This window comes from Eptatretus burgeri, chromosome 11 (assembly GCF_056783735.1).
Source record: "Eptatretus burgeri isolate ZD-2024b chromosome 11, Ebu_testis_v1, whole genome shotgun sequence".
In the NCBI taxonomy this organism is placed as follows: domain Eukaryota; kingdom Metazoa; phylum Chordata; class Myxini; order Myxiniformes; family Myxinidae; genus Eptatretus; species Eptatretus burgeri.
In genome coordinates, this window is record NC_140971.1 from 56,499,967 (window position 1) to 56,516,118 (window position 16,152).

The 16,152-nt window shown below is 46.0% G+C and overlaps 1 protein-coding gene across 1 annotated transcript in view; it reads left to right on the plus strand.

Annotated features, from left to right (window-relative positions):
- The window catches only part of LOC147017125 (unconventional myosin-If-like), a 62,130-nt gene extending 46,648 nt beyond the window's left edge, over positions 1–15,482 (plus strand). The window contains exons 8-10 of the mRNA XM_085846514.1: positions 2,459–2,593; positions 14,110–14,291; positions 14,395–15,482. Of these exons, the coding sequence (XP_085702640.1) occupies positions 2,459–2,593; positions 14,110–14,154 (180 nt within the window). The 3' untranslated portion in view covers positions 14,155–14,291; positions 14,395–15,482. The remainder of the gene's footprint in view (positions 1–2,458; positions 2,594–14,109; positions 14,292–14,394) is intronic.
- The last annotated feature ends 670 nt before the right edge of the window (positions 15,483–16,152 follow it).

Here is a 16,152-nt window from a genome sequence, read left to right on the forward strand (position 1 = left end):
GACGCGAGCACAAGGCGACTCGCGGGGTTCAGTTGCAGGCAGCTAGTCGGGGTGAGTGAAGAGTTCGAGTTCGAGTCGAGTGAATACGGCAGTCGGCATCGAGGTTGCGGTGTGGGGGTCGCTCGTCTCATCACGGGATCCAAGCCAGCCAGCCATTCCCCTCTCCCTGAGCATCAGCAATTCCCCCCCCCCCCATCCGCGCTGAGATAGTGCCGGGAGGCCCCGTTCCTCCCCACCCTAAACGTGGTGCCAACCAAACTGCTTGCGCAGAGCACGCCGTAGAGGGCTCGCCGACCACGCCAGGGGCACGGGGTCGGGGCGCAGCGGCGCGGACATTGCGGCTTGCCCTCCATCGCGTCACGAGGACGTGGGTAAGACCTTCTCGGTCTCGTGGACCTGGCCGCTCCTCCAGGCTCCATGCACATTTGGTCCACGGACCTGTCTGCCTCCTTGCCTGTGAGGGTGGCTTTCTATCCTTTGCTTTTTGGAATGAGTGATGTGGCGCCGAGTCCTGACAAGTAGCCCTGACGCCGAGTCCCTAACTGCATAAGTGTTGTAAATAATTGCCCCTTTTATTCGGTCGTATTACATTTGCTTTTGTTGCATTTTGTCTTGAATGTAATATACGTACCTTCCGTGTTTCCGTAATAAATGTGCATTACTTGTTGAACTGTTTCCCGCTTTGCTTCTTCTCCTTCCTTTTATTGAATCTCCATCTTGCTTCACGTAAGGGATTGATAGTGGGTTTAAAACGCCCGGTAAATAATCTGAACCGTCGAGGTCGACGATAACTCCACTCAGTTATCTCTGCAGCACGGAACAAGCCGCTTAAGCGGTTTGTGTCCGGAGTCGACCTGTGGCCTGGTACAACTCCTCGGTACGCTACTCGCGCGAGTACTTGGGTAAATCGACCATTCGGCGATCGGACCCTATTTCGCGCGGGTAGAATGCGGACTGAGTTGTGGTGAGGTTAAACCCCCACCCGTGACTGGCTCCGGGCAGTAGTTCCCAGAGGGTCACGACTGAATTGTCCGTACCGGTGGGCGATGCGGCCGCTTTTGGCGACACGCGGTCGTTCGCAACAAAATATATATATATATATATATATATATATATATATATATATATATATATATATATATATATATTCTGCACCAGTCTGTCTGTCATTCTGTGTGTCCAGTGCAGAGCTTGGCTCGCCTGACTCTACCCACAATTGTAATCTCAAAAAATCAAATCATACGTCCACCATTCTCATCACTACTTGTAGGCCTCAGGCTACAAGCACAGGGCCTTAGGCTCCAGGCCTTTGGTGTACATTTGATGTTGAAAGATGGAACAACATGTCCCCCATCATGAAATATAGGTACATTTTCATTAGAACATCTGTAGAGGAAATGAGGTAATACATGTTTTGTTCAGGCCAGTGTATAGTTGATATTGGCAGCGAGCGGTCAACGACACACCATCAAAAGAAAACTTTTGTACAGTCAAGACGAGTGCTGAGTTGAAGTCAATTTAAAAACTGAACAATGCATTGTCTATCATGAAAGAAAGGTATGTTTTGATTTCAACCCATGCAGAGGAAAGGAAATAGTCATGATTAATATTTGAAATCATGAATATTTGAAACTCAAACCTGTGTCCTTTTATACTAGAAAAATATGTTGTTAAACGTAATTTTGGTTTTCCCCCGAGTTTTCAAGGCTGAATAGTGTGCAAATTCAGGATTTATAAACAAACTGTATTTCACATGTGTAGGGACATGTAATATACATATTATGAAGTAAATTATAATCAGGTATGGCAAGTTGGAGGCGACAAAAAGCAGGTTGGTAGGAATCAAAAGCGGGTTTTATTTTTCTTGCATCTTATTACCAAGCATGGTAAAAATGATACTTGAGAGATCATCAGTGATACAAAATACACAAGAACATTCAGATAGGTGTTTATTGACTTGTAATGATAAGGAGGTTGGACGTAAGACAACTTAAAACTCGGTTATCGTGGTGACACGAGATGAAATATGTAATGATCGATGTAAGAATGCCCATTTGCTTTTATGAGTGGGAAGAGGGGAGATGGGAGGGATGGATAGAGAGTGGGGTTTGGAGGGGCAGTGTGGAGAGCAAAGATGGGACAGAATTGGGAGGAGGAGGGAGGTGAGACTTGGGGGGTGGGGGAGGGTTTGAGGAGTTGTGGTGGGGGGAAGGAGAGGGGATTTGAAGGCTTGCGGTTTACTGCATGTCAAAAAACGTAGGGAGGGGATTGAATGTGAAAGTGAGGAGTGGGTTGAGGTCTTCAGGTTGGGAAGGGGGTTGATGAGTTAAGGTTTGTGAGGGGGGAGGGGAGTTGAGGACTTGAAGTCACATGTTACATTGTAAGGATGTTCTGTGGGTGCCTGCTAGTATAGGTATATTATCCCACTATTTCATCCAATAGTACCATTCTTTTGCAGATGCTAGAAGGTGCTTCAGCAGAGGAGAGAGAAGTGTTTGGAATCACAAATCCGGACTATTACTCCGACCTGAACCAGTCTGGATCATTCACTGTGGAGGGCACGGATGACAAAAAGGACTTCAGCGAAACTCTGGTTTTTCTTGCACCACACATATATAAGTAATTACAGCAGTTTGAGTTCTGAGAGGCATTCAAAAAGTTATATAAATGAGATATAGTCCAAGATACACCAGTGTATGTTTTTCAATATACAGGGTGTTCACAAAGTGCTGTTCCAAATTCAAATGTTAATTAAAAAAATAATAAAACAGGATACAGTGATGCAGTTTGCTGTCTGGGAAAGAAAATTTCTCAGTTTTATGGTGAAGTTTCTGTCAAGATCATCCATTTCTCATCATCAGTCGGCCTACACTTCTCTTTGAGCATCTCTTGTCACATGTAAAATCTCGAGGTGCTTCTCAATCTCCTTCCTTGTTCAGTTCAGCATCCTGCTTTTACGGTCTTGATTGCAGCCCAAATCATCTTCCTCAGATCGACAATATTGCGAACTCTCGATCAGTACACCATGACCTTCACATGCATAACCCTACATGTGCATGGCTCACAAAGTGGGTACACATAGTTACACAAAGGGCAAAAAAAAAGTTTAGGGAAACATGAAATGCAACCCATTATGTTAATCTGTATGTATTCAAATAGCTAAATCTAAATTTTTAGACCTGCAGCACGTCTGGTTTTAAAGTTACCACTGAATATATAAAACACTGTAAATACACGTTCGAATTTCGAGCTTGGCGTCAGCGTCATGTACAGAATCAGATGAAAAAATTTTTTATACTCTTTCTTCTGATTTAAGTCTGAGTACATTACTCTGTGCGTCCTGTACTTTTGGAATGTGTACTATCTGATAAAAATAAACTGCACATGAATGAACATGTGTGTGCAAAAATTAAATAAGCACAGTTCTCTGGAAGCAATCATGAATGCAGTGCGGTGCACACTCACCACTTGGTACGTCTCTGTTTTGTTTTTCTTCTCACCGAGCGATCTATTGATTTGCTCCTTCTGAAGGTCTTATCTCTGACAATTGAGGAAAGGTATTCAATTCTTCTTTCATTTCACCTACAAGAGAGGAATTTCACATCACATTGTCCTGTCTTTTCTATTTCAGGCCCGAGAACAAAGCCCTCACTGTGACCAGGCCATAACAATCCAGAATCACATTTCAAATGTCCATCTTTGCAAAAGGAGAGTCAAACACAAAAATTCTTGTGATTATCATCATCATGTACCATGACCGACGCAGAGCGTTGTTGTTGCTGAAGCAGTTACGAGGCCAGAATCCTGGTCAGGTCGTCACTTCGACTCAGAAAGTCAGGGTCAGGGAACCAATGAGCAATTTGCAGGAACTTGGCCATGGTCCCAACGATAGCTTGGTGTTTCAAATTAATTAATAATTTTTCCACATTTGATTTCCTTTTCGGAGGCTTCGAAGCAAGCTGTCCATTGTTCATAAAGTCTTCGACAAATATTGTGGGAAGTATGTATGGAATGGAGAGTCCATGACCCTTGCATTGTCAAAATACTATCCTAATCCTGTAGTAGTTCAACCCTAATGTATGTTTTTTTCCCATCTGAGGTTTCCCACGAGGCCACGACTCAAAGGCAATTCAATCAGGGCTTATATGGCATGGGCAGTTCTCCAATCTGTTCGAAAAACTTTTCCAGTGGATTTATACCAGCAATGTGCAGTGGGGTGCAGAGTGCAGACACACTGCTGGGCATATCAAAACTAATGACTCAAGAGACCTCAAATAATACAAGTTATTCAAATGACTCATTATAGAAGTTTCTCAATAGAGAATTTTTGATGCTTGAGCACATGAGATTATTGTTGGTGTTGTCCACATTGAGCATAAGCATGTGAAACTGGATAACTTGGCCAAAACGTACAAAAAAAAGAAGTACAGGTAAATAATACATCATATTAAAAATATCTGCAGAACAGGTACACTTGCTTCAGACACACAATGAGGTGTCCATCCCAAACCTAAGGAAACAAAGCATTGACAGGGACCTTGAGCAATTCAGTCCATCTGCTGTTTACCAACGGATTCAAGGGAGCCTCAGGACATTCGACCCAATCACTTGATTCTCACAGGATAAAGGAGGACTTCCAATACATTACAACATACAAATCAGCTCCAATACTTGCTGTTTTCGCTCCAATGCTGTTTACAAGTCATTTGACAAACGGCACTCCTCCACCATACGGTATTCAGAGCGAATCATGGTTCCAGAGTCATCAGGTGACTCTTGAATCCAATGCTGTGACAGTTACCTCCCTTAGATGAAGCTCATGACTCAAACCATTGTCTCATGGAAAGCAATAGTCTCACATACCTTTCACAATCTGTTTTCTGGCTTCATTAACCACAAAAATTTCCTTGCTTTTTTCCAATTCCGACTCGAGATAGTGCTGTATCTCTTCAGCTTCAGCATTCTGTAATAGTTTCTCGTGGAGACATCTGCAACAATGGAGAGCGACGTGTTATCACGAGAGAATGAACGTTCCTTATTGATGTCTGTTTTTTAAACAAGGTGATCACCAAGATAACTCTCATCAGAACACCAAGGACCAATTTGTACCATCAGCAATTCCAAAAGTTCCAATGAATATCAACCCAATAATTCTCCCGTTCAAGGTCAAAATGCTTTAGACCCCTCCCCGTCCCCACAATGTAAATTTTGCCTTTTCTCAGTAACCCCCAAAAATTGCCAAATATGGTTTCATGACTTTTTAATTTGAAGTCTTACACATCTCATGATGCTAAATTTATGCAAATCGGTAATCTGTAAAAATATCCATAAAACTAGGATAGTTGTTTGATTAATAATTGAATTCGATAATTTAAAATAGTTAAACATTTTATCACTAATTAAATGACACAGGATATTTGGTAAAAAGATTTTATATTTACACAGCAAATTTCATGTCCATTGAGCGTTTCATCCCCGAGATCTTGGGGGATGGGGAGGGGGAGGGGGTCAGAATGACCCCCCCCCCCAATGTTACTTCGAAAAAATCTCAGCCTGAATTGTATTAAAGTCTATCAACGACTAATGCTGGCAGACGGGTCCTCTGGCTTGAAAACCTTCCAATGGATGGCACACACATTGATCCCTGACCCCACATGTGAAACACCAAGGAGAATGCCAGTAGACAGACGCAGACGACACAGACCGAGATATTGGCCAAGCTTAGAATGTGCAAATGCAAAGTCGCATTGCTTGTAAAAGTGTTGACTTCTTGATCCAGAGCCAGTACACTTGAGCTCAGAAACTCATATTGTACTAGACTGATGTATGCGTGTACCATGTGTCCTGGTAGACAATAAACCGTAGCCGCTTCAAAGTGAATTGTGCAATAATTTGACTACATTTTCTGAGTTTGTCATTATCACGATTATCAGTTCCCTTTTCAAAATAGAGTAAAGTATGTAATCTATAATGCAATTTTTGTTGATTCCAAGCCCATTGAATGTGATGAATATCATTTGACTCTTGTTCTCCAGGCAATAATGGGTACTTTTCAGCGAAAAGTTTCAGGAGAGCAGCAACTTACAAATCAAATAATGGCTTTTTTACTGAAAATACTGGCTCATAATATTTGAATACGCCTTTTCATGGTCAATTTACTGAATTTTACACTTTCCTTATATCAACCGCCAATACAATAAGAAAACGAGAGGGGGAGCACTCGGGAGAGTGCAAAACCTCCGCCGCCAATACTGTTGGGTCACTCAAGTGAACCTTATATCTTATTCATTAAATATGTCAACAGTACTGACAGTTATAGTTCTTTTCTCTAACATTTTTTTGGGGGGATGGAGCAGGTTGGAAATCACTTAAAATATGTAGAAATGAAAAAAAAAAAAATTTTCTCTAAATTTTTTTTTTGGGGGGGGGGGGGGGGACCAAAGTCCAAAATTTAATGGCATGATCCTTGGACCATACCTAACCCCCCCCCCCCCACCAAGTTTCGTCGAAATCCGTCAAGGAGTTTTTCCGTAATACTGTTAATAAAGAAACAAACAAACAGAAAGGGGTGAAAACAGTAACCTCCATCCATCTTCGAAGATGGCGGAGGTTAATAAGAGCATATCGCCAATTTCGCTAAAGTAGAATGGCGGCCATTTTGGAAAATGGTCGCCGAAGCTGACCAAGGAACAATCTCAGGTGGCTCCATATCTGGAATTGTTCGGAATACATTATTCTACATGTGTACCAATTTTGGTGCTTTTTTTTGGTGCTTATGCAAATTTGAACAATTGATCTGAAATATCAGACTACGCTGCAGGAATAAATTGGAAATCAGCCAAACGAGGGTTAAAAAACACTATCGCGCGCTTTTCACCTCAGATCGTGAGATAAAATTACAAAATCGTAATCCGGCCCTGGTCGAGTGTTTGCACGAGAAATTGATGAAAAATTAGAAATGAGCCAAACAAGGGTTAAAAAAAACACTATCGCGCGCTTTTTACCTCAGATCGTGAGGTAAAATTACAAAATCGTAATCCGGTCCTGGTCGAGTGTTTGCACGAGAAATTGATGAAAAATTAAAAATGAGCCAAACGAGGGTTAAAAAAAAACACTATCGCGCGCTTTTTACCTCAGATCGTGAGGTAAAATTACAAAATCGTGAAATAAAAATTACAAGCCATCCATATATTCCATAATCTTACAGCTAAACAATTCAGACGTTCGATGAGATGCATCATTTGAATTTTTTTTAAATTAATTTGAACATTTATTCGTTGAAAACCGTGTTACGATCTCACCAATGGCCGCGCTTGTCAAGGCGCTCAAGGAATCCTTGTTGCCGTTGCATTTTTACAAAGTTGAAAAAATAAAAACGACAAACAATACAAACGCGAGACTTACCTTATTCTTCACAGGAAACACTCACCTTTCGAAATATCTGCACGGAGTCGCAGCACCGACGCAAGCAACCCGTCTCACGACGGTCGAAACCCAGCTCTCGTTCCCTGTTAGTGGATGAACAAACTCTGATCTGACGTTCACAGTCTCTCGAACCAGCCTTCTGTGGGAAGGAGATCGTCAGAGAGACAGAATCAGACAGATGGAGAAAAACGGACAGAATTCAAGCAAATCACGTCAGCAAGCAGCTTCTAATGGACGGATACTCCTACCAGTCCGTCCCGCCCACCGCCAGCGTTCTCCAGCGAATTCCTCTGACGTGACCAGCAGTTCTCTGAGGAAAAAACAGGCCGTGATATTTTTATTCAATAAGTGCGTCGCGCTTTCATGGTCCGGCCTCGTCTTGGAAGTTTCATCGAGGCGTTATTCCACATGCGGGACATCGGTCTCGTTTTTTTTATTTATTTTTATAATAATTCGTCGTCTTATACTTCTGTCACGTGACGTGACGTCATTTCCGGTTGTTCGCACGCGCCTGTTTGACTTCCTGGCCAGATAAAGATGTTTTTTGTGTTGTTTTTTTTGTGTTGTTTAACGTATTTTGCATTCGACATTTGTGTCCGGGGTTGTGGGATTGCTTTTATAAAGGGTGCAGTTGTGTTCATAACAGTTTTAGCGCGTATTTGTATTTGTTTATTGAAAGAAGAAAGGGGAGGTCTGGTTTTTACAGTTTAGTGTTTACTTGAAGTATGGCGTTTAAGTCTGTTGGGACCTTGGGAATATCGTGGGGAAAAAGGATATCAATAGAGAGGGAAGTTGAAAGGAAGAGAAGTAGATACAATGTGATCGATGCTTTGCCTTTTGTGAGCCATATGAAGGATAAACGAAGCGGAGTACTCAATGTTGTAGGAAGTGTGAGGAAATAGCCCACTTGAGGAGAGTTATTAATAGGTTGAAGGAATGGATAGATAATTTGCAGCAAGCAGCAGAATGTGAGAAATTTGTGGATAATAGTTTGTAACGGTTGAGGAGTGAGGTTGCTGAGGAAATAGCAGTGGTTAGGGTGCAGTGGGAGCAGGCAGTTGTGGTTAGGGTGCAGTGGGAGCATGTGGTGGTGTGGGTGCAGTGGGAGCAGGTGGTGGTGTTTGTGCAGTGGGAGCAGGTGGTGGTGTGGGAGCAGGTGGTGGTTAGGGTGCAGCGAGAGCAGGCAGTTGTGGTTAGGGTGCAGTGGGAGCAGGTGGTGTTGGTGCAGTGGGAGCAGGTGGTGGTGTGGGAGCAGGTTATGGTTAGGGTGCAGTGGGAGCAGGTGGTGGTGTGGGTGCACCGGGAGCAGGAAGTGATGTGGGTGCAGCATGAGCAGGAAGTCGTGCAGGTGCAGCAGGAGCAGGAAGTGGTGTGGATGCAGCAGGAGCAGGCAGTGGTGTGGTTGCAGAGGGAGCAGGTAGTTGTGATTGTGCAGAAGTAGCAGGCAGTGGTGAGGGTGCAGAAAGTACAGGCAGTGGTGAGGCAGCGAGTTCAGGCAGTGGTGAGGGTGCAGCAATAGAGGTTTCTCGGAATGAGGTATGGGAGATAGTTTTTGTGAGTGATGAGACTATTAAATAGGTAGATTCTTCATTCTGCAGGAAGGATCGCAGACGTGGAGTTCTGTGCAGTTTTAATGGAGCAGGAGTTGGGGACATTGAAGGAAGGGTAAAGGACATCATATCAGGTCACAGGAAGAAGATGTTGGTTGTGGTACACCGAGCAGCAAATTATTGAGGGAAAGTTTATTCAGAGGTTTAGAAAAATAGATACAGGATGTTGAGGAAGCAGCTGAAAGCAAAGAGTTGTGAGACAATGTTTTTGTGGGATTCCTCGGTGAGGAAATTGTATAGGAATTATGAGCAGAGTGAAAGATGTCAACCAATGGCTTGAAGCATGGTGAAGGGAGAAAGGTTTTACATTTATGAGGCAGTGGGAATCATTTCTGGGTCAAAGGAAGTGTTTTCAGAATGGTGTGTGCGTGCGTGCGGTGTGTGTGGTTTAAAAAAAAATTTAACGTTTGTCCACTCGGTTTGCTTCCTTGTGCAAAGAGAAGAGGAACACCAACTCGTCTCACAATCGCAGATGTTGATGAAGAGGATTGTGCAACAGACTTTTGGGTTTCTGCCTCAGACTGAAATCTCCAATTGGAGAGCTGAACACTGAACAGGCGACTCCCACCTCGACCGTTGGAAGGTGATGATGCATCAGTGGAGAACATCCAATCGAAAGTGACTTTGTTGATTGGTGTAAGGAAGAAGAACAGTCTAATAGACCTCATTAACTTTGTGCAAATTTCACTTGAAGAGAACAATGAAAAGCTTTGTGGTTTTCTTTTTAGTCTGTTTTATGGTAATGTCCTCCAAATGTCTTTGTTTTTGTCTATATTAACAAACTCTGTTGCGTCGTTTTGTGTACAGCTCTTCCTATGTGTTTTTTTTGTGTGTGTGTGTGTGTGTGTTCAATCGTTCAACATAACATATCAATCTGCTTGCTAACCCCACTTCTACCTTTCTATCTTTTTTATTTCTCCTTCCCCCCCCCATCCCTCTCTCGCCCTCCCTCCTGCAGTGAATAGCAACATTTGGTGAGGCGTCGCTCTCCTTCCCCCCTTCCCCTCTTCCTCGCTTCCTCCCTTCTCCCACCATCCTCCCTCTCCCTCTGTCCTCCCCCCTCCCTTCCCCTCTCTGCGTCCTCTCCCCTCCCCTCCCTGCGTCCTCTCCCATCCCCTCCCTCCCCTCCCTGCGTCCTATCCTCTCCCCTCCTCTCTTCTCTCTTCTCCCTCCATCCTCTACTCTCCCCTCCCCTCCCTGCCTCCTCTCCTCTCCCTTCCCTGTGTCCTCTCCTCTCCCCTCTCTGTGTCCTCTCCTCTCCCCTCCCTGCGTCCTCTCCTCTCCCCTCCCTGCGTCCTCTCCTCTCCCCTCCCTGCGTCCTCTCCTCTCCCCTCCCTGCGTCCTCTCCTCTCCCCTCCCTGCGTCCTCTCCTCTCCCCTCCCTGCGTCCTCTCCCATCCCCTCCCTCCCCTCCCTGCGTCCTCTCCTCTCCCCTCCACTCTTCTCTCTTCTCCCTCCATCCTCTACTCTCCCCTCCCCTCCCTGCGTCATCTCCTCTCCCTTCCCTGTGTCCTCTCCTCTCCCCTCCCTGTGTCCTCTCCTCTCCCCTCCCTGCGTCCTCTCCTCTCCCCTCCCTGCGTCCTCTCCTCTCCCCTCCCCGCGTCCTCTCCTCTCCCCTCCCCGCGTCCTCTCCTCTCCCCTCCCTGCGTCCTCTCCTCTCCCCTCCCTGCGTCCTCTCCTCTCCCCTCCCTGCGTCCTCTCCTCTCCCCTCCCTGCGTCCTCTCCCCTCCCCTCCCTGCGTCCTCTCGGCTCCCCTCCCTGCGACCACTCCCCTCCCTGCTTCCTTTCACCTACCTCTCACTCTCCCCTGGCTGTGTCCTCTTCCTTCGCCTCCCTCCCTGCGTCCTCTCCCATCCCCTCCTCCCTCCCCTCCCTCCGTCCTCTCCTCTCCCCTCTACTCTACTCTCCTCTCTTCTCCCTCCGTCCTCTACTCTCCTCTCCCCTCCCTGCGTCCTTTCCTCTCCCCTCCCTGCGTCCTCTCCCCTCCCTGCGTCCTTTCCCCTCCCTCCCTGCGTCCTCTCCCATCCCCTCCCTCCGTCCTCTCCTCTCCCCTCCCTGCATCCGAGCCTCTCCTCTCACTCCCCTGCCCTCCCTGTGTCTTCTCCCTCCCTGCATCCTCCCTCTCTCTCTCTCTCTCTCTCTCTCTCTCTCTCTCTCTCTCTCCCCTCTCTCTCTCCCTCTCTTTCTCTCTCTCTCTCTCCTCCCTCTCTCTCTCTCTCTCCCCTCTCTCTCTCTCTCTTCTCTCTCTCTCTCTCTCTGCTCTCTCTCTCTCTCTCTCTCTCTCTCGTCTCTCTCTCTCTCTCTCTCTGGTCTCTCTCTCTCTCTCTCTCTCTCTCTCTCTCTCTCTCTCTCTCTCTCTCTCTCTCTCTCTCTCTCTCTCTCTCTCTCTCTCTCTCCTCTCTCTCTCTCTCTCTCTCTCTCTCTCTCTCTCTCTCTCTCTCTCTCTCTCTCTCTCTCTCTCTCTCTCTCTCTCTCTCTCTCTCTCTCTCTCTCTCTCTCTCTCTCTCTCTCTCTCTCTCTCTCTCTCTCTCTCTCTCTCTCTCTCTCTCTCTCTCTCTCTCTCTCTCTCTCTCTCTCTCTCTCTCTCTCTCTCTCTCTCTCTCTCTCTCTCTCTCTCTCTCTCTCTCTCTCTCTCTCTCTCTCTCTCTCTCTCTCTCTCTCTCTCTCTCTCTCTCTCTCTCTCTCTCTCTCTCTCTCTCTCTCTCTCTTTCTCCCCTCCGTCCCTTCTCTCTCTCCCCTCCCTCCTTGTTCTTTGTTCTTCCGGACTTGTTCTTCTTCAGTTTCTGCATTTCTTCTGCTATCACGAACGTTCTTCTCTTTTCTCCCTGCTGGAAGCTTTGTTGTGCGCTTCGGCATATTTTACTGATAACCAAATAAATACTCTTTATCTTAGTTGCAATGAAATAAACTGTACAATTGTTGATCCTCTGTTCACATGACCACTCTGCTTATGATGACACAACGAGTCAATTGTTCATTGTATACAAGACTCTGTGTTTGAAAATCTTCAAAATAGAGATAATATTGTTTTATAATTGATTTTTGAAAACATCAAAACAAGCAGAAATGTGTTTGCTTCGATTTTGTGGAGAAATACATGGCCCAGCTCTGTGAGTTACTGAAATATTCGATGGAATAAGGAATAACAGCAAACAAGGTTTCATTCTTATTAATGTGGTGATGTCCAATGTCACGACTCGTATATTGTTGTGGTACTGCAAAACCGCATGCCTCTAAGGCAATGGCACCCAACATACAGTGATCCACAGGCAGTTATTTCGTTCATCTTCGTGCACTTTGACCTCCCCTCATGTCTCGTGGATTAACGGGATGAAGTGCGTTGTGTGGGTTTAAATCCATTTAATGGGTCGGACTATTAACAGATAACTATCTCCTATTCTGATTTCTACTTCAACCCTTTCCTTTAGCCATGGTACAAAATAACAAGCAAGCACACACGCCATTCAAAATGCGATTGAATAAGCACACCACAATGCCTCCCGTGGCTTGGAACCACCACACTCCCTCCATGAAACACTACACACCACACCACACCACATCGTGCGTCATTTTTTAATCCAAATCTGCATGCCAATTTCCAACCGGCATCTCACCTTGCTTTACACCTCGATCAGCAAATCTCACCATTTCGACCACAAATGCCTCCTGCGCATGGGAAAAATATTCCCGTACCTCCTCGTACCACTGCATCGCCACAATTCGCCACGAAAGAGAAGAGTACTGCATGGCTCGGACTGTCTTCGGGACCGGGCGATGTGGGGCCGAGCAACAGACGTGAATCGCTCGACCACATCTCGCAGGGGATGTCCCGGGTGGGCATAGGGAATTGATATGACCCTCGTCCAGTTGCCAGACCACGGCAAGTTGGGCGGCGAGGAGGTGTCGCGGGAAGGATGATCCAGGAGTTTAGTACGGGGCCTGGGTTTGCATTTTAGCAAATGAGGGTGGTCTGGATGTTCATTTTGGCTCATGAGTGGGGCCCGTGTGTGGCAGGGAAAGTCCGTTGCAATTCAGCATTGGACTGCACTCTGAGCACGTTCAGGGCCAGGGTGCTGGTTCGAGGAGCATGCCCTATGTTGAGTCAGGAGCTCCGAACCGTATCAAACCGGATGGGCTACTGAGACAGTTTCCGGCCCCGGAGCCTGGCAGGGTGTGGCTCAGGCCGCTATTGCCCAATAGAGGAGCGGGATTCGGGTCATGACCCCACCCTTCGCTCGGGGATAATAAAAGGGGGAGCGTGGAGCCATTCACCCTCTTATCTGCTCCTCTATGCTCTTCATTTCCTTCACTTCATTGCCTCTTCTTCACTCACTGATGGTGTTGAATGAAAGGACGTGCTTCTTCCTGAGGGCCTGATCTGGGGGTGACTGCCAAGACTCCCAGCAGGCTGGTAACGTTCGCCACCCCCATGGAGTGAGACTTACCAGTGCAGAGCGCACGTTGCCACGAACCCTGGCAGAGTTACTAGGCCAGAGATAACGCGCCGCATCTCGAGGTGGGAACACTCAACCGGAGCGTCCCACGGAGGTACACGCCACAGAAACAGACCTATACAAGGCTCGGTGAAGGATCTTTTGCCTCACGCATCTTCTCTCCTCTCTCTCTATCCCGTCTCCTTTGGATGCACAAAAGAGTATCATGACAGACTCGCAATCCCATTTTCCTCTGGCACGACACCACACTCCCCACATTGCATTGCACCACCACACCTCCCACACCTGAGACACCACCAGAAATGTGTTTGCTTCGATTTTGTGGAGAAATACACGGCCCAGCTCTGCTCGTTACTGAAATATTCGATGGAATAAGGAATAACAGCAAACAAACAAGGTTTAATTCTTATTAATGTGGTGATGTCCAATGTCACGACTCATCTATTGTTGCGGTTCTGCAAAACTGCATGCCTCTAAGGCAATGGCACCCAACATACAGTCATCCACAGGCAGTTATTTCGTTCATCTTCGTGCACTTTGACCTCCCCTCATGGCTCGTGGATTAACCACGAAATTTTCACCACATGTTCTCCTCCTTCCGATGAACTCCCTCCTCTCCAGGTATCTCAGATTGTTTTCAAGGCCTCATGTACATTTGAAGACTGAACAACGCATCTTCGATCATTAAATGAAGATACCGTTTTGAGGAAAAAAAGTAACATTTTAATTACAAGGGGACGAGGTGATGCACGTTTTGTCCACAGCGATCCCGGAAGGTGTCTCGTGTACACCGCCCAATGAAGGTACGTTAATTATCACATTATGCGGAGGAATGAAAATGGTGATATTTCATGAAAAAAAATACTTTGTGGGACGTGAAACGCAGTTACTTTCTGCCTTTCGCAGGAATTCACCAATAATTGGAGCCTTTTTACAACACACCAAAACTCATGGAAAAATGATATGATGGAGGATAGAAAGTTTATTTACTGATTACAACGAGAGGGAAAGAAGAAGAAGAGTAGAAATATGCAAACAATGCAGGTTCATGCGACGTGTGTCACTGTCACCTTATCTAATATATAAAGCTGAGTTTGGATGTGTGGGTCTGAACAAGGTACGTTTTCATTACAATGAAAATACTCATGCTTGATATTAAAAGTCTAATTTTAAAAAATGTCCTTTTGTCTGTGTTTTGAATGTAGTGCATGCTGTCGAGATGTCCAGTGGTGTGCTCAGTTACCAAGCAGCTCGCTAGCGCTTGCCAAGCCAGCCGTTCCTTATCAACAGTTTCCAATGGAGTGCTTGCTTGAGTGCTTATGCCGCTTGGCAAACGCTCAACAAGAAACTTGGAGACGAAACATACACGAGATGCACGACATGGCGATGATGGTAAATATCTATAGTAACATTATTTCAGCCATATAGATGAGTTCGTCCCTCAAGGGGTGGGGTTGATAGGAGGCATGGGAAGGGGTGGGGTGGGAAGAAGGAGCCGACGTTGCCTGGCAACACCAGGTATCCCTGCTCATGTTACATAAAACATTTGTATTAAAGGTCCAGGAAAACGATCTTTTGTTCTTCCATGGCTGTACAAACCCTCGAATATGGGTTGCAGTCATCAATCACTGACATGAGGATCTCCGTACGCCTGGTGTTGGCTTAGTGGTTAGGGTGGCGGCTTGGGATCCTAGGGTCCTGAGTTCAAGCCCCGTTGGGCCGCTGAATTAATACACCAGGAGGTTGACTCAGCCTGTCATCGTTCCGAGGTCGGCAAAATGAGTACCAGTGCACTGGTAAGGGGGACACTGCATCAGCGGCATAGCCGCGTCCCAACCAATGATGCAACCAGCAGCCACAGGCTGCACTCGATAGATAGGTGAGGGTCTCCAAAGTTGAGAAGGAAGAATCTGGAAGGTAAGGGTGTGCAAGTAAAGAGAGGTTCAGATACAGATACAGTACATTCTGACAGGGGAAGTTCCTTGACGTGATCAGAACTGAAGCACTTCCTCCACTCTCGTTGTGCCTCGACCAGTCGCACTTCCCCATATCATCCTGAAAGGAACAGCGAGTGTGAGTGTTAAAATGGTGTGATTTGTTAGAATATTAATATGGATGTCAAATCAAGAGAAGCCTATCAATCCCTGGAGGATGTTCTGCCAGATGCGTGACATGCTATACGTTCACTCCTCTTGACTGCTACAAACGTTACTCCACAAATGCGTTTATTCACTTACCATCTTAGATCTACAAATGGGTTATCAATTCCTCCACGGTTTTCCTCACCTGGATCTGTTCTCTTGAAAAGTCACGTGTGACAATCAAACTATGGCCCTGTCATTGAGGAGGTGGAACTGCTTGAGGCTAACCCTCAGTATGTTCACCACATTTCCTTGATGGTAAAGAGATGTCTGCGACTCGGCGTGACCTGGCACCACGTGATGAAGTCGAAAAATATGGTGATAGATTCTCCTGTTCATAAACCACCTGAACTGGTCTCGGACGCAACCGCGAAGTGGGGGGTTACTGATTCACAAATGGGAAAACGCCCAATCATAATCCACCATATATGATATTGTTACGAATTTGGGAATTCGATTGCACACGACATACAGGTTCCTTTAGTCAGCTATGTCGATAAGTGCTTGTTCCCCAGATAGTTCA